This window comes from Vanellus vanellus (genome assembly GCF_965231255.1).
Source record: "Vanellus vanellus genome assembly, chromosome: 21".
NCBI classification, from domain to species: domain Eukaryota; kingdom Metazoa; phylum Chordata; class Aves; order Charadriiformes; family Charadriidae; genus Vanellus; species Vanellus vanellus.
Genome location: NC_138926.1, coordinates 8,273,485 through 8,293,196, shown reverse-complemented (window position 1 = coordinate 8,293,196; position 19,712 = coordinate 8,273,485). Strand labels below are relative to the sequence as shown.

Sequence of the window (19,712 nt, the reverse complement as noted above, 5' to 3'; positions counted from 1 at the left end):
CCAAAACAAAGGTCACATCAGCAACGTCAGAGGGAGAGATCGGGATACCGCAGTTAATTGTAGTAAACGTTGTTTAAATAGAATAAAACGATAATAAAGAAGAAAAAGCAAATCCCATTAGAATGGACCTTGTTGACATCTCAGTCCCAGGCCAGCTTAATTCCGCCTTCAAACTTCCAGCCTAATTTAGACTTTCTTCCGAGCCTCAGAAGCCAACGCTTAAGGAAGCCTGCAGCCCCAGCCTGCCCGAGGCAGCCCCGCGGCAGGAGGCTCTGGCCAGCCCGCAGGTCCAAACCAAACTCAGCCGCTGTGCTGGTGCGGCTGCGCCAAACCCAGCTATGCCACCCTTCCCTCCCGCTCCTCCGGCGTGGCTGGCAGAGCTCGGGAGCCCCGCGAGGAGAAGAGGCAGGACAGCAGGCAACCGAGCCAGCGTTGAAAGGCAGGGCTGCAGGGCGAAGCAGGCTTTGCGTGGCACAGCTAGCGCCACGGAGGAGAATGTCCCAGGTCTCTGTGTTAGTGCGCTCCCTGCAAACTCTCGTGGAGCAAAACTTGAAGTTTCCTCTTGCAGCTCTGCCAGATTAAGCCCTACTGCAGTACGTACTCTGCCATTCAACAGCAACGAACTGAACCGTATTTTGGGGAAACCAAATTAAAACACATTTCTGCGCAACTAAAATTTTTGACACCGTGCCTCCCAATAAAGAAAACATAGTAGCCAGAATAAAATTTTATAAGCATTTCTTCAGAAAACATTTTTTGCCATATCAGGGGCTTTTCTCCGAGACACGTACTAAGTATTCAGGAAGCAAAGCCAAACAAACAGCACAAAAATGACATCAAAATAAGAGAGAAAGAGGTTCATCACGTACCCAAATGTCAACCTTTGGCCCATCGTATTCCTTTCCTTCAAAGAGCTCTGGAGCAGCGTAGGGAGGACTCCCACACCAGGTTTTAAGCAGCTGACCAGGTGTGAAGATGTTACTGAAGCCAAAATCTGAAAGAACAAAGAGAACTGATTAGAGGAATACGATCCACTCCAACTGCCCTAAACAAATGGTATTTAAGTAATTTGCTGAGTCTAGTGGAGTCACGCACAATCCCGTAACGGCTAACTGACACACAGACATCAGAGAAACGAGAGTGCAAAAGAGGCATGAAGAGCAACGCTGGAACCACCCGCCCGCACAGCGTGTAACTTCTCTCTGTCCCAAGAAAAAAGACGACCAAGTATTAACAGCGGCACGTCCACTTCATCCAGTATAAAACACTCCCCATTTTAAACAACTTACTGCAAAATACCGCAACTTAGGCCCGCTTCACATACTACAACCAAGTTGCTTTTGCGTAGCAGAACACAAAGATCTTTCCAAAAGTTTACTCCTCACTTTTCAGCCCTTGGATTTCCACACTGGAGTCAACACACCAGCACTCGGATCAACTAGGGCTGCTGCAAGTCAGCTGCGTGGTTTGGAACGAGGCTTCCACCTTATACTCAAGAAATCCCACATAAATCTTTTGTGCTAATTTCCCAGCTTCAGGCTTCTCCGACGTCAAGTTTCACAACTTCATTACAGCGAGGGCAGCCGCCAGCGAAGACAGAGTACAGACAAAGGGAAAAAGAACGGCAAATTTTGATTTTCCAGAAAGCACTACATAAAGCTGGAAACTTTGGTTATGGTGGGCAGCTCTACAAACCAAGCCCAATCATTCACCAACAGCGAATAATAAATCCTGGAAGAGAAATTAAAAGAAAGGTCTTAACCTTATGGGCAGTTAAGCATCAGCTTACGTGGGCCCAAACGGCATTCTCTGCTAATTAACCTGCCACCCCCTGGCACATAACTGGGACCTGTACTGCAAAGGGAGTAAAGAAATCGAAGTCTGGATTCACGAAAAGCGAGCTTTTTCTCATAAAAAGAAGGAACCCTCATGAATCATGCCTTTCTTTTTTGCCTTAAATGAGAAAAAGCAAATACACAGTAACAGAGAAGCGTCTCCACGCCCCACGGAGGGGGTGCCCGCAGCAACAGCTCTACCAGAAGGAGCGGTGCCACAAAGGTTATCTGCAAACTGCTGTGCCTGTGTTTCCGCTAGAAGTGTGCCAGCAGGAGGGTGAGTGACATTAATGCACTCGGACGGGGACCCACAGCAACAAGGACGTTTTTCATGGCATTTGCACCTCCTCACAGCAGGCTTGTGTGAGGAGTGCTGGAAAAAACAAGGAGGGCCACAAACATTCAGTTTGTAAATTCTGATTAAACCAAAAAGCATCGTGGCAAAGCATACGGTACAGCTGCAGAAAGTAAAAATCACTTATAAAGAGCTTAAGATTAATTTCGACTCCGTCACTGGTCAGAAGTGCGGCGTACCTGGGACGGCGCACAGCTGACTGCCGACCTGCCAGTGCAACACAAGAGCCCAATGTCACGCAAGGAGAATTTGACCAAAAAGGCACGTTTTAATACACGTATACAAATGGCAAACAATATTTGAGATGGGAAAAAACTTTTGTGCTTTTGGATTTCTTGAAATACATACCCATTCATCTAGAAAATTCATCTTTGTTTTTATCTGCTTGCTTTTCCTTACAGTCACTTATCCATACTTTAACAGATACGGACTCGGCATGCATTCTTTAGCCAAAGAAAGGTTTGTTTTCCTAAGTCATATAAAACTACAGGTTTGACCTAACGCATTCAGTATTACCCTGCTGAAAGGACAACGGTTGTCCTCTTTTAGACGAAAGCCCCCCTGCACCAGCACCCAGAGCGAGCCACCAGTGCGGCCAGCGACGGCCAACGCCTCTGTGCAGGAGGCAGAGAAAACCCCGCTGGCGCTCCGCAGACAACGCACTAACTGGTGAGTCCGTGCTCCCACTGGTGACCGCTGCGCTCCTTACAGGATTTTCCATGACCTGATTTCAGGTGACTCTCCTCTTCTGCAAAACTCAGCAGACCACCTCGCTCGCACGACTCGGCACAGCAGGCGCAGTCGGCACAGCTCCTGCGAGCTCAACTGCGGGAGCGTACAGCCAACTCTCCTTCCCAGCAATTCGCAGGGCCAAAATTCCCACCGTGGAGATGGTTTATGCTTGTGAAGAATACCTAGCGTGGCGTGTTCCTGCGGAAACACCTGGAGTACAGACACCGCTGCTCAAACCCTACCTCAAAACAGAGCACAGAGATGGTAAAGTGTTCTTTAAAAGCATCACGGTATCAAACCGAGGCAGTTAAACATCCTTTGGGTTTTTACTGTTGGAAACGAAGTCATCTAAACTTCCAAAACCCAAGAGCAGTTGGCCTTTGGAGGACTATTTCAGGGAAATAGTACACAGCCGCACGACTGTCTTTTCCACCTCTGCGAGGTTTGGAGCTGATCTGTCTCACGTTTAAAGTGCGCTGTGTAAGGAGTGCCTGAACGACGGCTACCAGAGCAAGCAATAAAAAACTACAGCACTAAACATATTCCCATCTTCTAATACCAAAGCATCTGTAGTCAGGTTTAGACGTAGAGTCTTTCTGACTGTGCAAGAACACACTGGAGTTTTGGTACTTAACATATTTTGAGCAAATTATTCTGGTTTAGTGACTTTTTTTTTTTTTTTGTCCTTGCGTGTACTCAGGTGGGCTTTGCAGCGTTTTAGGAACCAGTCGTGTTTTCAAAGCGGTGTGTATCACCCCGTGCAGCCTGGCACCGGTACCAGCTCTGTTCTGTTCCCCACACAGCTGCACCGGGCCACTAACCGGCGATGCCGATGAGCCCCGTTCGCCGGCAGCACGGCAAGCGAGCGGCAGCGCATTCTGCAGGGAGGGCAAAGCTGTGCCATGCCAGCTGGCGGCCGCCGCTGCCGCTCAACAGACATGCAACAGCTGCCTCCTGCAACCTTCTCTGCTTGGTCAGAGCTGCAGGAGACTGGCTGGCTTTGAAACTTTACCCCTCTTTCACAGGGGGTTGAAATCGGCCCAGGAGTTCACAGCTCTTTTTGACAGCGGAGAGGAGGTGGGCAGAGAGAGCAACCCTGCCGAGTCTCCTTAGAGAGCCGGGCTAGGAGGGCAGAGACGCCGCGAGCACGCCGGCGTTCAACCAGCAGGTCCTGGAGCTCCTGTGGTCGCCCCACGACTGCCCCAGATTTCGGGCAAAAAAACCTCTCCCTGTGGCGAGCTGCTGCTCTAGCCAGCGCTTTCCGCACTCCAGGTGAGACATGCTGCTCGTCGCTGCCGAGAGCTGGAGCCAGACGGCTCCGTCTTACACCACGCGCTCTTCAAAGGCTGCAAACAGCTCCCAGAAGCCGCCTGTGCCCCGCGAGCTGAGGTCAAGGCTGGTGAAAACAGTAGGCTTTTAAAAGCCCCCCCAAAAAGTTAAGGGAGAGGATTTGAAAACCCCAAAGCAACAAAACAAAACCTAAAAATAAACAAAAATCCCAGACAGGGATTTAAATAAACTTTCTTAAAAACTATGACAAGCCACCCCAGTCCAAGGCAAGACATACAAATCCAGATCCCCAGGGAGCAAGCAGGTCTCGTTCCACAAACAGACGCAGAGGGAAAAGGGCATTTGTAAGGAGCACGGTAAGAGTCACGATCATGTGACATAGGCAAAACATCTACCAGAAACATCTCGGAGGTACAAAAAAAGCGGGCCCAGTCCCTCGCGTCTCCTCAGAGCAGAGCTGCAGGGAGCTGGCGTCAGCATCTGCACACCGGGGCTTTTATCCTCAGAAGGGGAGAGAGCGAGCAGGCTCTTGCAAACGAAGGCAAAGCAATGCATAGATGGGATTCCTCTCCGAAACCATACCCCAGGAAGGCCTGGGTATTTAGCAATAATCTCAACTCCTGGCTGAACTCTCTGACTGGGAGCACAAGCGAACATAGTGCCAGAAGCTACTGACTCAGACTTTGAGAAGGTACGCTGGAGAAAAAGCATCCATGGGAAAAATGAGAGCGAGGGTAACAGCGTTTGCATCTTACTGTTTATGGAAAAATAGTACAGTTGCAATCGATCAAAAAGCCCCAACAAGCACGCTTGTACTCACCACTGAGCGCGAACAGCAGCCTTAACCGGCTTCGAGACCGCTACACTGCCTCGCTGAGTGTCAGTTATTAAACTAATGCCGAGCAAGGGATGCAAAGCAGCAAATGGAGGTCAGGAGTAACGCGCTCGAAATCGCCGCTGGTGAGAACCTGCAAGGTCTGAAAAACTCCAAGAGCTGATGGATTTGTGCACATTACTAACGGCGGCGCACATGGGTATGAGGACCACCCAAAGCTGTAGTCCCAGTCTCAGCTGTGTGTTTGATATGACGCAGCGGCTCACTGCATCTTTCAGGCTACCTGCATCGCTGCGACTCGGCAGGTAAAAAGCGACCAGACCTACCAGACAGATGACACTCTACATGTTCAGCTGATGGAAGCTATAGATCATTAAATGCGTTATTAAAGAGGTTTGAGTTAGACGCCGGTTCAGCGGTGCAGGCGTTGCTGACCCTCCACCCTGCGTAACAGGCCTTTGTGCCTTTCTGTAGTATTTATTCTGGGAGGTCTGGTGTGAAAGAGATCGGTTGCTATCGCTTCTTTTCTTGCTCTTGAAACAATGGAAGAACTGGTGTCAAGTGTAACGGATGAGTTATAGGGACAAAACTTAATACTTGGAAAATCCTATACCATAAATCAGCTTTTCCAGGCTACTTTTCAAATCACTACTACATCTTCCTGCCAAGTAAAACACTACTACCACCAGGGTGGGAACTATCTTCGAGAGTCCATTCTGGGAGCAGAGATCTGGAAGGAAAACAGTTTCCAACTCCCTTAGATTAAAAAAAAAAAGTTTCCATGGTTTTCAGACATTCACAGAGCACGTCAGCATGCTCACGGGGATATTTCTGCAGGAAATCCAGCCCTATTCCAGTTTCTACCTGGGTTAGTTTTGAAAGTTCTTTTCTTTCTTTCCTTCTCTTTATTTGCTAGGCACCGTTTCCTGCTACACGTGGATTAGATTTTACCCCATGAACACAAGATGGCCTCAAATCATTAGTGCATCTGTTCTCATAAAACAGATACCAGAATACACTGCTTATAAAGGTCTCCTGAACAGCTTCCCTTGCAGCAGCCCCGTTACCTGCCACCAACTCCGTCCCCTGCCCAGCACGGGGGCAACCGACGCGCGCTTGCTGCTGCCCTCCTTCAGCACGGAGGCTCTTACCCAGCCGTAGGAAGGGAGCCTGACTGGCAAGACGCAGCCATTTTCCCCACATTATCCGTATGTTTCTCTCGGTGAGCGCACACAGCGCAGTCCTGGGAAGTGTGGGCTAGCGGGCTTTCAGCTGGCCACAAAGTGCCGAACAGCACAAGGCGGCACAGGTTCACTTAGCACGTAGGAAACTCCACTAACAACTCTTACTTCATCAGCAACGTGTCTCTTACTCATCTTCTGCTCCCAGAACAGGTTAGTGTCCTCGCACCAGAGTGAAGCAAGACACGGTTTAAACTATTCAGTGTCCAGAGGAAGTTTCACAGAAGTCCTTCACTTTTTCTTCCTTCCCCATTCGCTCTTCACAAAGTGAAGATGAGAGAAACCTAAGAAATTACTGATCATTTGACTACATATCAAATGTTAAACTCTAATCTAACACCTACGGATGGTACGTGAGAGAACAGTAACGTGACAAACAAGACTGTTTTCTCTCTCCGAGATGCTATCAAGCTAGAAGACTATCTACAACTCGCAGTATTAAAATTGCTCGCAGAAGTTTTGTAGCCCTAAGCACTTTTTTTTTTTTTAAATCGAGTTATAAATCCTTGTAAAAGCTGACAAGCTCTCCAAGGAAGCCTATTAAGAGGGGGCAACAAAGCGCTTTCCAAAACCACTCTGCTCTGCGTTAGGCTCTAGTAGAATTAAATGGTAAGTATGAGCTCTTCCAACGCAAAAGCGCATGAAATGAGATGGCCAGGGCGGTATTAAATCCTCTTGTTTCAATCGGTTGCTACATAATCCCACAAAGCTAAATAAAGTCAAGTCTGCTCAGTGCATCCCAGAGCTCAGGAGCCAAGGCTCAGTGTCACGTACAAGAGGATCACAGACACGCAGGCCTGCGTCAGGGCAGGCTAGAAGCTGCCCAAGGTGCGAGCTCTCTAGAAGGGCAGTTAGCGGCAAAACACTCCACTGCCCAGTAGGACACTAGGAACAGACTGTAAGGGCCTGTTGATTCAGTAACTTCAGCTTTTCTCCCTACGACGAATACAATACCCAAAGCACCGGGGCTGTTCTCTTGCTCTCTCAGACAGCGCAGTGAAATGACTCCAAGAGTGCCATTTCCCTTTCACTGCTCTACCACCCTCTTTGCCAGCCTTACTTTTCCATTCTTTCGCTCTCACCTAGTCTGACCTGCTTCGAAGAAGTCCTAAACGGGCAGCAGGACTTAAAACAAGGTCATTTTTTTTAATATTAGTCTCGCTCATTATCCAGTGTATTGGAACACTGCAGTATGTATAGCCGCATATCTGCCTACGAAGCCAAACCTGGGCTTTTTTTCTTGTTCTTTTCTTTTGCGCTACTTGAAGGGACACATAAATCTCCTGGCTACAACCTGGCAGTTTCTGCTCTGGGCAGCAGGCCACGCAGAAATCCAAAGCTTCCTTTAGCTGCACTGCGTTTCCTTCGTTCTGAATACCTGGAAGCAGCCAATGCCTACATTTATTAACTTCTGAAAGCAGCTGCCTTCCTCCCACACTGCTTGTCTTAGCTCACCTGCTATTTTGATGTTAAGGTTAGCATCCAGAAGTAGGTTTTCTGCCTTCAGATCTCTGTGGACTATATTACGACAGTGACAAAAGTTGACAGCAGCCACTATTTGCTTGAACTTTCTCCGGGCTTCCTTCTCCGCCATACGTCCGTGGGCCACCAAGTGATCTGTACGGGATGAAGCAAAGGACAAAGTGGTTATTCACACAGGGAGCGCAACGCAGACAGGGGCTTCTCACACGCTTGTGGCAAGTGATGCAGAGGATGATGATGGGGAATGACGCGGGCACCAGCGCGTTCTCCAGGTTCCAACACCAGACAGGGTCACCGCTGAAGCTACACGGGAAGGCACTTCGGCACGCTGCTGCCACACCAGCCCTTACCTGGGCTGTCTCCAAGTGAAAGGCTTTAAAATTATAAACTTTCCTCTATTTAGAGGACAGCTGACAGGGCTGGCTGGAAAATCAGAACTGTTTTGTGAAAAGTGTAAAGGTTTTAAAAATACTTTTCTGTATCAAAATAAAAATAAGACTTTTTCAACCTTTTCCTTCAGTCAAATACCAAGCTGCATATATTACCTTGACAGTGAGAGGTTCAGGCTTGCAGCCACACGCCATCCCTCCTTCCCTCTGTTTTTTCATAGAAAATTTGTCTTTGGTCTAAAGGGCCCCAAAGCTCTTGCTGAAACCAGTGAAGTCCCGGCTAGTTACAGAGACAGCCGGCTCCTCGGCTCAGCTTGCTGGCTAAAAACCTACCGGCTGCAGAAACTATTTAACATCATCCCTCTTCAGAGAGAAAGCCGCTCGTCACCAGATCGGAGTGAAAACCCACTAATGCCCCCCAGTTTACGCCAGTTCTGCTCCAGCAGCCCGTCCATCTGCCTCTGACCCACGCTCTCCTGCTTCTGGTGGACGCAGGGCGCTCCACGCGGTACACCCGGGCCGAGAGCCAGGCTAAACACTCCTAAGGCACCCAAGCTCCCCTTCCAAATGCTGCAGCTCCGTACAAAAGTACGGCTTCAGGAACAGCTTTACTTCTGCAACGCAACAAAAGAAAGTCATCGCCCGCACTTCAAGACGCGCAGGGGTCCCTGACACTCATAACCAGTCTCTGGGTATTTGCTACCGTGTTGGTGCAAAAACATACTCGCAATGTTCAACAATGCATTCCATTATAAAAACAGAGCTTGACTCTACTACGGAAATCTGACTACTCTAAAATATTTTGTTGAAAATCTGTCCTCTCACTCAAAGGTAGCATTTGTTGCCAGCGAGGCTTTCCTTGGAAGCCACCGCTGCACACACGGACAGGAAGAGTCTCTCCAAGGGATCGCGAAGGCAAGGCGTACAGCAGCAACCCAACTTACAGCAATCCACTTCAAACCCCAAAGCACCCGACTCATAGAAGCCACTCATCATACCATCCCACAAGCGGGGACGGACAGACAGGAGACAGGCAATAGAAATGGCAGCAAAAGGAGGAGAAAAAGCATCCTCCTCCTCCCCTGAAGCATCAGCAGAACAGGCAACAAAACTCTGCCAGGAAAAGTGTAAAAGCCAAAGCGAGTGGCATTTGAATTATGGGTACAATTATACCCTTTCCTAATACCTCTCTACCCTATAACTAAATCTTTCTAAAACTGGTGTGGCACGGTAAGAGGTAAAGGTAGGAATAGCTGTTTTCAAGATTATGGAGTTGAGGACAGTGCTACAAAGATACAGGAGAAACTCGAGGAGCATCCCGGAGAGCCCCCAGTAACCACACGCAGGACCAGGAGGGTTCCCGAGTTTCCCCAACTCGTGGGAAGAGCTTCGGAGAGGTTTGCACAAGCCCTCTCCCCTCCAGCGCGGGCCACGGGGCAGGTCAGCAGAGGCACCAGCAAGCCAACCCCAGGGGCCTATCGTCTCCTTGCGCACTTCAGGAGGCTGTTACTTCTCAGCTGGGCCATCGAGTCGGCCTCAAAAGACTTCTGGCCAAAAATAGGCTGCAGTGGTTCATTTCATTCCATAAAACTCCATTAAACTTGAGAGCTCGATAGAGATATCTGTTCTTGAAAATAATAAAAATAAATCACTTCTGAAGGTTTCTCATCAGGTGGTTGTATTTTTCCCAGTCACCCATTAATTAAAATACCTGCGACATAATTGACTTGCAGTAAATACTAATTACCAAGATCCATCAAAGCAGTTCTGCTGGCTTCTGACTGCACAGCAACCTACTTCTCTACGTTTGACTACTCATGTTGTGCAACAGAGTGAAGCTGTTTTTCGAAAAACTTGTCAATTGAGTTATTCATCAGATAAACTTACTCCGTGAGCAAACGTGAACCAGGGCCGGGGAAGGAAATCCATCACCAATTGCAATATGACCCTCAATTCACTTGCTAGGAAAAGCAAAATTTACTATCTCCAATAGCCCCATCGTATTTCACTAAGTCATTTACATGATGGTCATAAATTTATTACTCTAAAGAGTTGGGAGACTGACAAGCAGAGTTAAGCAAGGGCCTGCTCCGATTTAAGCATTACCACCGATCAACAGATAGTAGCTCAGCTCCGAAACAAGTCAAGGTCATTCACATCTTGTAATCCGCTCGAATTTGGGAGCGCAGCCTGCCGATACAGCAAGCGCTCTTAAAACAAAGTGCAATGCTCCGATCTCTCGGCATTTTTGAAAATATTTTAGAGATTCACCTGCAGACAAGAAATCAAATCCAGCTGCTGCAGCAGGCATCTTTCTGTAAGGCTCTCTTAAGTATATTTTTTCCCAAAGCAGGTTCCCCCGTCCCCGCGCACGGGCGGCGACACGCGCCGCTCAGTGCTGCGCCCTTCAGACTCTCGCTCTCAGCAGCTGCCCTGCCAGACGTCTGCTCACGCAGAAAACTGCTGCCCCTTTTATTAGTCAGTCCTGCTTAGGCTGCACAAAAATCTTTTTAGGTTAGGCGTGAAATTTCACTTTTCGTGAAGAAATGTGAGTGGAGGCCGGTCCCCAAGCTCCGCACGTAGGCACAGCTCTTGGAGACCGCTGACATTTCTGCACAAGCTCCAGAGGAAGGACAGCAACAATGAAGCTACAGAATACTTCACATACCACCAAGGGCAACTGTATGCCAAAATTAACCATTGCAAGCTTAGTCTGCATAAACCTCTCGTGCAACGGAGGTTACGGAGATGACCTGAATGCTCAGCTGGGAGCCAGCGCACTGGTCTCGAGCGCACCGAGTCCAGAAGCACAGACTCGCCGCTGGGTCGTACCCATGTCAGCGCGCTCTTCGGGAGCTGAAGAGGCGTACGGCATTGCTCCTTTGAGTGTTTTCCAGAAAGGAAGGAATGCACGATTTCATTCCACAGCCCTTAAAAACATCAGTCACTGTTCTCTGTACTTGTATGAAGCACGTGATGCTGCTCTCTGCACTAAAAAAAAAAAACCCAAACAACAGTAAAATCCTACGCTGAAGAAAAAGCATCTTCTGGATAAGAGACAGGACAGATACACAAGTTTCCACTTTTTGCCTCCTAACAGACTCCTCGTGCTCTTAAGCTGCTTTCTGTCTGGAAAGCAAACGCTGCTTAAGCTTCGCATGTCCTCCATGTGGTGGATTAAGTCACATTTCCTGCGTATTTGGTGACCTTGTGATCTCAGAAGCAGCCTGACCTTCTAGAGAGCGGTACCAGGTTGTTTAACGCGTCTGTCCAGTTCATGCTCAGAAAGCTCAGGACAAGCAGGCAGGAGGCAGGAAGACAGGACGGAGACAGCAGGCGTGCTAACCACATTAACCAGACAATAATTTTGTCAAGTTCGCTGAGAATTTTTGTTAATGAACCGAGTACCTGTATTCTTGTCAATGAGGAATGCAGATTATTTGCAGTATTCCTAGTAAACAGCTGAAATCAAAACAGACTTTTAGACTACATTCTGCCTGACCTCAAAAAAAGGCCACTTGAGGGACCCGGAACAAAGAGCGCCCTATGTTTAAATGGAGACATTCATTTGTTCGTAACGTCGAACCAGCAACCCAACCACACGCAAAACATGCATAGGGACAAAAATAACAATTTACATTTTGCTGCCTGAGCCCACAGTAAAAGCAAGTCTTCTCCGTGATCCCCTTGCACCGCTACGCAAACAAAGTGAATTATCAAAACATTTCCAGTAACAGATGAATCAAAGACACTTACGGCACAGCTCGGCCACTGAAGGAGCTATCAGCCCTTTTACTGGAAATCAGATAAACAGGTTGTAAAGCTCTCCTAGGTGCCAGCCCAGGAAAGCTTGCAGAGCCCAAACCAACAGGAGACAAGACAGACAAGCGCCCAACACTGACTGACTTAAACTGTGGGCATTTAGAGAAACTCGCATTCTTTCAGCTAAAAATTCCGACCTAGGTTACCGCCTATGTAATGCTTACAGCTGTATGGTACAGTTTAAGCCTTCGAAAGTCTTTTTAAAGCATCAAGAGAAACAACTTAGATTTGCTTCTGACAAAATCTTGCAGTTGACACAAGCGCGATGCTGTAACTCAGATTACAGGAGGCACGCAGCCTTACACCGAGCGTTTAGCATCCAGAAAGCCACGGCTGTCAGCACAGCCCCCCTTCAGCTCAGCACTACACTGTAAAACCTAGGCCATGCAGATGTTAGGAGGAAATCAAGAAAAAAAAGATATAAAAGACTCAGCACAAGCACATTTAATAGAGGATTGCCCAGCGGCCAGTAACAGACGCTGTGACAGTGTCTGCAGGTCCGTAGCCACCATAGGTGCGTGTCCCTGCAGCACGTCCGGCGATCCCTAACGCGCCTACCATAAGAGGGACCAGCACTGAGCTGAAGCAATGTGCAGGCAACGTTTTATCCTGAGTAACAGGTAAGCCTCGGCTCCCGCCTGCTGCACGAGACGGCGAAAGAGCCGGAGCGGGTGCGAAGCCAGCCCGCGCTGCGATAGACCTTCTCTCACCAACATGAGGACGTGAGATTCTTCAGTACTGGAGATGCTAACGCCTGCAAGGAAACCTTCCCAAAATGGGTTGCTGTTTCCTCCCCGTAAATTGCTTCCGCTGTTAGAACAAAGTCTTAATGGCTCCTCAGGAAACTGATTAGAAAAAGCTGAGACTTTGGTTTCCCCCGCTCTGCTCTGACAGCGAGGGCGCGCAGAGCCTCGTGCAGCGCCTGAAAATGCTCAAAACCAGCTGGCGGGGGCACAGCCTCCCAGCTCCGGTTTGGGAAGACGTCGGAGCTATGACATAACTGGCTGGTCCCAGCTACCAACGGGGATAAAATGCTGGGCAGCGTAATGGAAATTAGCCATGCTAATGAGCTGGATGTACAACAGCATAAAATATTTCAGAAAGCAATTAGGTTTTCACTTTGACTCATGTAGAAGGCTATTTTTGTAACCAAGAGAATTCATTCCAAGTTTGTATATGAGCTTGCGCAGAGTTCTGGATTTGAAAAAACGATGAGCCCGTCTCTGCCAAATTCAACAGAAGAGGGAGAAAAAGAAAGAAGTGATTTCTACTTTTTTGCGGTGATCCACACACCGGCGAACTGTAATACACATTCAAGAGATTTTGCCGCAATTACAGCTTGCTGCACAAGGTAAGACGCATTTCTCAAGCCTTTGGAACTGCCGAGCGTCCAGCACCATGATTCGCATTTGAGGAAACAACTGGAAGACTCAGCTGGAGGAAGTCAGGTGTTTCACCAGGCGATCCACGCCATCCAAACACCAGCTGCTACTTGCTTCTTCCTTCATCTGTCACCTTCTCGGAGAAGAAATCCAAAGACGCGGACAACATTGAGAAGGCGGCATGACAGCCATCGACAGAGGTACTGAGGAACTGGTATGAGATTATAGTTACTGGAAACCAGCACTTTTCAGCTCAAGTTGTCTTATTTTCCTTAATTTGGGGCTTCTTTTGCTTCACTGAGAGCTTGGTCTTTTACTACAACTCAGCCTCTCTTGCAGCAAAGTGAGAGGCTCTGACATCAAAAGCAGAGCTTCTGCAATGACTGCACAGGACCAAGAGGCGAGTGTCTCCATTGAGCTGACAGGCCGTATGTGACCGTCCTCACAAGGACGCTGCCTGGCAGCAGATTTAAGCCAGCTCACTTCAAGCACGAAGGCTTTTCCTCCTTTCCCGAGGCTCGCGTTGGCTAAACCGGTAAAGACCAAACCTGCAAAATTCTGACTCTGTCACCTGGCACAAAGCTCCAGAGTGTAAGTAAATTTCTACTTCTACAAGTTTTCGTATCGGTCATGGCAATAAAACAAACAAACTAATAAATCAGTCAACAGTTCTTGCAATTGTACTGCACAGATACTTTTTTTCCTATAAAGAATAGCTTCTGTGATCAAGAAGGCTCAGCCCAAACATTGTTAGCACACAATGGAGTTTAAAATGGATGTAACTAATGCATGCTAAGATAACATCAGATATCAAAAAGATAAGAAAATACATGGTTTTGAGAACAAAATACTCCAGAACCGCAGGACTGCCTGTTTCTTTGAAAGCTACTGACAAACACCAACATTTCTGCTACGGGCAACAAGTTTCACGTAACTTGCTGGGAAGCAAAGTATGCAGCAACACTTTAAAATCCAACCGGAGGACTATTTCCAACGTCTTTAATCCCAAAGTCAGCATAAAAGAGGAGCAGCACCACCTGTCAGTGAAACCTAAAGAAGAAAGAGAGGTTATGGGAGTTATTTTTCCATCAAGTTGGTGTCATTTATTTCTTTACTCCTCTTGTCAATGGAAAGTTTTCAGGCTGAAGGGCATCTCTCAACTGAAACAAGAGTGTGTGGCAGCTATTTTCAGTTTACTGTAGCTGACCGAGTGCATTATCTGATTAAAGAATGCAATAAATGTACTTACCAAATATTTCCCCTCCGCTAGCATACTCTGTCACTAGATAAATCATCCTCTCCGTCTCCATAACCTGGACACAAGGACAGAAAAGCGACAGATAAGGAGACTGCTGTGTGCAAAAAGAAACGTAACTAAAACAATTTTACTCTTTCTACAGCACGGGTAACTGCTTCCATCAAGTCAGAAGTGTTACTTTGCCAGCCTTTACAGAGCTACGCAAAGGAACGGGCAGGTACCGGGGAAAGTAAGAACCAAACAGCAGGTTTTAAACGCTGAATCTGTCACTAACCACAACGCTCCACCCGCACCTTCCTCCCCTTCTATCTCCCCTCCCTTTGGCGTTTGCTCCCCGGTCTTCTCGTGTTCCAGCAGCCTGGGCGACTTCTCAGGGCTGCTACAACCAAACTAGCTCACATTTCTAATTAATCAGTCTATTGCAGGCACTAAAATACTGACACAATTTTGCCAAAGGGAGGAATAGTCACGGAATCGGTTAAGTGACTTTCAAATGAGTCAAAACCCATTAGAAATAAACCAGAGCTCGGGCTTTGCTTTAGAGAGTCCACGCGTTTCAGGCAGGTAACATTCCATTTTTAACACTTTTTAACACACGTTTTTATGAGACTATTAGGATTTTGGGGCCGTAGCAGTTCACCACACCAAGGCCGGCGATTTCTTAGATGGGATTTCTTTAAAGAGCCGGGCACCGTGCAGACAAAGGCAGCGAGGGGCGGACAGACAGCGTCTCGGAAGCGCACGACTGATTTCTGAGCACGGCCCTATCACCCTTAGCAAAACTTAACACTCCAAAATGACCCCAGAGTCCTGACCAACTCCTAGGAAAGTCCCTATCAGGATGCAGAAGAGAAGCATAGGGCAAGGCACTATATGCTAAAGACAGGCCTCAACTACATTTTTAACGCTTAAAAGACGGTGAGTGACGTACAGTCACACTGAGCACACAAAAAGCAGCAGATAACGCCTTCCTGCCTGCAGACGTGGTAAGGGTGGCTCCGAGGGCTGTTTTGTGACCAGATTATGTTTTGTGGCCCGCCTTCAGGCGGGTACACACTCGGGGCGTATTCCAAAACTTGACGCTATTTATTTAACTGGCTTCACAGCTTTGTCACAGGAAAAACACACCGTGTTTCGCTTCCAGGACCGCAGCGCTGAACCTCCAGCGCCAGGCACGACAGCTAACTGCGATACTCCCAGGTGTTTAGAAAAGGCCTGGAAACAGTTTGATTTTGTTTTGGCTTTTCTCCGTTTCAAAAACAAGTGAAAGTTCCCCTTTTGACACGAAACAGACCATTATCCCAACAGAGAAGCTAGGCACTTGGAGCCCAACCCTGTTGCTTCTTACTATGCATGAGGACTTGACCATGTAGACTTCATCTTTTGAAAAATACATGCCCGATCCGGACGATTGGGGCTGCTCGAACAGCTGGACTGCTGTTATTCTGAACGTCAAAACAAGAGCGTAACAAAGATGGACCTCAGTTCTGCTCAATTGTCCCAGGGCAAGACATACGGCTCCCACTTCATGGTGATACTATACATCCAGAAAACCCTTACGTAGGTATTTTTAAGCATACTTCTGTTTCCAGACAAAATCTCATATATTATTGACTACTATCATTACAGACACTTTCTCCTTTTTCATTTACACCTTTTAAGTTTTATAAGCTCACGGAAATGTGATTTTTAAACTCAAGATTCCTGATGAAAGCTGCGAAAGACTCTGAATTCCCAACTCCAGATTTTAGTAGTTTTTATCTAAAAATAAATGCCACTGAAAGTACCCAGAAAGAAACAGTCAGATGAAACATGCTCCACAGTGGGTGCTCTTCTCACCTTCGCAGAGCTAAGCCACAAGTATCACCTGTTCAGTGTCAGGTCAAAAGCTTTAGATGGAATAAAACAGGTTGAATAATGGCTGTTTGACTCAAAAAAAAAAAAAAAAAAGAAAAAAAAAAAGCTTTAAGGAGTCATTCTGCAGAGCAGCGTTCCCTACGTACCTTAAAAAAGGCACAATTCTGCAGTGTCTGCTGTAAGCACCTCACGCTTGGCGGTTTGGCCAGAATAGCTAAACATTAACCTCTGTCGCTTCTACTCAGTTTTAACTCTTTGGACTCCAAATAAATACTCCTATCTATGAGGCACAGATGAGAGGCAGACTGGGCTCGAACAGACAAGAGTCAGTTCTAGGGAACGGCAACTTCTATTGAGGGTTACCACAACTTCTCCCTTAAAATGCACGCACGAACATTACGTTACAAAAGGAAATAACCCAGCATATTTCCCCCAGGATTTCAACTTTTTAACGTTCCGATGCCTGCCACCCGAGCCAGGCAGCCACTAACAGGGGATCACCCATCTTAACTCGTCTCTTGCACCTGAATGCTTCCGCGAGAAGGTGGTCCCTGGGCAGCCCTTTCTCCGCTCTGTGCACCAGCCCAAAAAAGAGCTGACTTTCCACCCACAGCTTGGATGGCAGTCCCCTCCTTTCCCAAAAGAGCCCGTGACTGTGAGGCCTCTGGCAAGTGTCCTGCTGCAGCAAAGGGGCAGGTAGTTCTGCGTGAACCTGGCAGTCCGGGGTCAGCTCCCAGGACCCTGGGAAGGCGCCTCTGTCCCACAGCTGCCCAGAACGGGGACTGCGAGCAACAGGGGAGCGTCGACAGAGCTTTTTATCACTCTCAGGTTGTAAGTCACTGCTTGAGCCCTTGTACCAGGAAGGCCCGGGGAGGGAGCACTTCATCTGTCCAACAGCTTTCAAAACAGCATTTAACATTTCACCAAGGCGGTGGCCTCCTTCATCCCTCTGCTGTCTGCTTGTCTCTGGGCTGTTGCAACTTCTTTGCTGTTCTATTTCGCCGTACAGTCAGAGGGGCACCACCAAATACGTGCGTAAGAGGCAACGCACGTGGATTCTGCCTCTGGTGGTTTTGTTTGCAGACTAAAGATGCCAAACAAGCTGGAGAAAAAGTCTGCAAACAATATTCAAAAGCAGGTCTGCCGGTGCTATTGATCACCTTCCAGGAAAGCACAGAGCAGATCAGCAAGTCCTCGGGGCCACTGGGCTGGCGGCGGAGAGCAGGGGAGCCACATGCTTTCAGCCCTGCTCACGGGTGGGACTTCGTCTCTCCCTTACATTGAGAAGGGGAGCCGGCATCTGGTTTCGACTGGGAAACTGAAAAGCACACAATAGCCATAAACAAATGGCAAGAGGCCAGCCCACAGCGGAAGCGTGATCTCCCAGAAAAGAGAAGGATTAGCCACACTTTCCCCCCTCCTGCCCCTCTAATCAAAGTAACTCTGAGACCTTGAAAACATAAAGGACTTCCCAGTTTTTCACCTAGGAGAAACAGAGGGATCACCCTAGAGAAAGCCTTGCCACACAGTGTAAAGCTATAGTGCAGAGGGATGGAAAACCCACTGCAGAGTGCTCCTACCTGGTATAACCTGATGATATGTGGGTGGCAAAGCATCTTCATGATCTGAACTTCTCTAAATATCTTCTTCAGATTCTCTTCATCCAGCTGTGTCTTATCAATGATCTTTATAGCAACCTAGCAGAAGGGGAAACAGAAGAGAGGTTATTGACCCAATCGCGTATTAGGAGAAGCATTTTAAAAAATCTAATACTGCACATAAGACCCTGCTGTGCTGAACACTGCAGGAAAACAGACAAAGGTTGTCCCTGCCTCAGAGAGCCTGGGATCTCCGAGCAGCCTCCCAGAATCCAGCCGGCTTGCCATAAATGGGGCAGGAAGCAGCTTTGTTCCCAAACTCGCAGCGTATTTTCCCTACAGAGGGTACCTCGTTGAGAGCAGTGTTGCAGAAGGCAGTGAGATTCGTAGGCTGTTGCCCATTACCACAGTACCGCATGTTCACAGAGGCACCCAATCCCGGGCTGACAAGCAAGTTATTTCTAAACTCCTGGATATATTTCAAGCGAGTCCAAACATTTGTTCTGTTTGCTCAAAGGAACCGGTTTCCTAGATCTCACCACCCAGCTTCGCTCTTCAGCCTCGCCACTGTCCTGTTAACTTACGGCTGGAGGATGTGCCCAAGCACCAGCCTGGGAGCAGCAGTGCTCCGGCATACACGCAGCGAGCCAGATGGAGAAGCTGCCAGCTAGCCACGCCGCGGGGAACAGCTTTCAGGCACCGAAATGGGGATGCATATCTTGCTTACTGTAACAGGGCTGATAAATACCAGCAGGGATGGAAGTGGGGGGGTTCAGGCTCCTAACAATCGGGGTATTTATTTATTTATTTACAATGAGAAGTGCTCTATAACGCTACACTAACATAGTTTAAACAAGTCAAAGTGCTTCCAGTCAGCTGCTCTCCAGCCTCGAAGACCTCCTTGCTTCTCTTCCCTCCACCTTCCCCGGCGCCGGTGGCTCCCAGTTCTTTCGGGCACGGACAGTAAAGCCGTCAGACTCCAAACAGGGAGACACTTCTGTGCTAAAAAGGACCTCCCCTCGAGTCCACTGTAAGAAAGTAATCTGTTTCATCCAACGCACACAGATAATAAGGAAAGGGATCTTTTCTGGAAGGCCCGATTTAGCAGGGGAGAAAAGGCACCTCTCTCAGCCAGTGTGACACGTCTCTGGAGCAAAGAGCCGAGAGAAAAGGCTGCTCTTACTGGCAGAGGAACATTTGCACTGCTGCTTCTAAATCGGATCTCAGCCTTGAGTTACCAAGCACCTTCCTCCCCACCAAGAAACATCAGTGTGAGCGAGCAGCCATAGCGTGCCAGCCTAGCTCAAGATTTGCGGGCTGAATTAACATCCACCAGCAGGTTTTCTCGCTTAGAGATGGCACTCTCTCTGGGAAAAGAGCCGCTTTTACAAATCTTCTCCTGGCTGCTTTGCTAAGGCGTGACTTACAAAACTTCTGTCAAGGCAGACTGCAGAATCATGCAAAGACACGGGGAAGGGCACGCAAAGCAGCACTGTGGTAAAAAACGCTGATGATGCACAACCAGAAAGATTTGACACAGAAGCCCAAAGCCCAATTACATAAATGCTTAGCTTGTAAGAGACTCCAGCATTCGCTAGGGACGAGGACAAGTGCTCCGCACACAGAGGCATGCCGT

At 48.1% G+C, this 19,712-nt stretch overlaps 1 protein-coding gene across 1 annotated transcript in view; it reads right to left on the bottom strand.

Moving 5' to 3' along the window:
• The window catches only part of SIK3 (SIK family kinase 3), a 42,595-nt gene extending 24,457 nt beyond the window's left edge, over nucleotides 1–18,138 (bottom strand). Inside the window, exons 1-4 of the mRNA XM_082493775.1 lie at nucleotides 18,059–18,138; nucleotides 14,613–14,676; nucleotides 7,744–7,905; nucleotides 870–994 (exon numbers count right to left, since the gene is read on the bottom strand). Coding sequence (XP_082349901.1) covers nucleotides 870–994; nucleotides 7,744–7,905; nucleotides 14,613–14,676; nucleotides 18,059–18,100 — 393 coding nt within the window. The 5' untranslated portion in view covers nucleotides 18,101–18,138. The remainder of the gene's footprint in view (nucleotides 1–869; nucleotides 995–7,743; nucleotides 7,906–14,612; nucleotides 14,677–18,058) is intronic.
• Nucleotides 18,139–19,712: the final 1,574 nt, after the last annotated feature.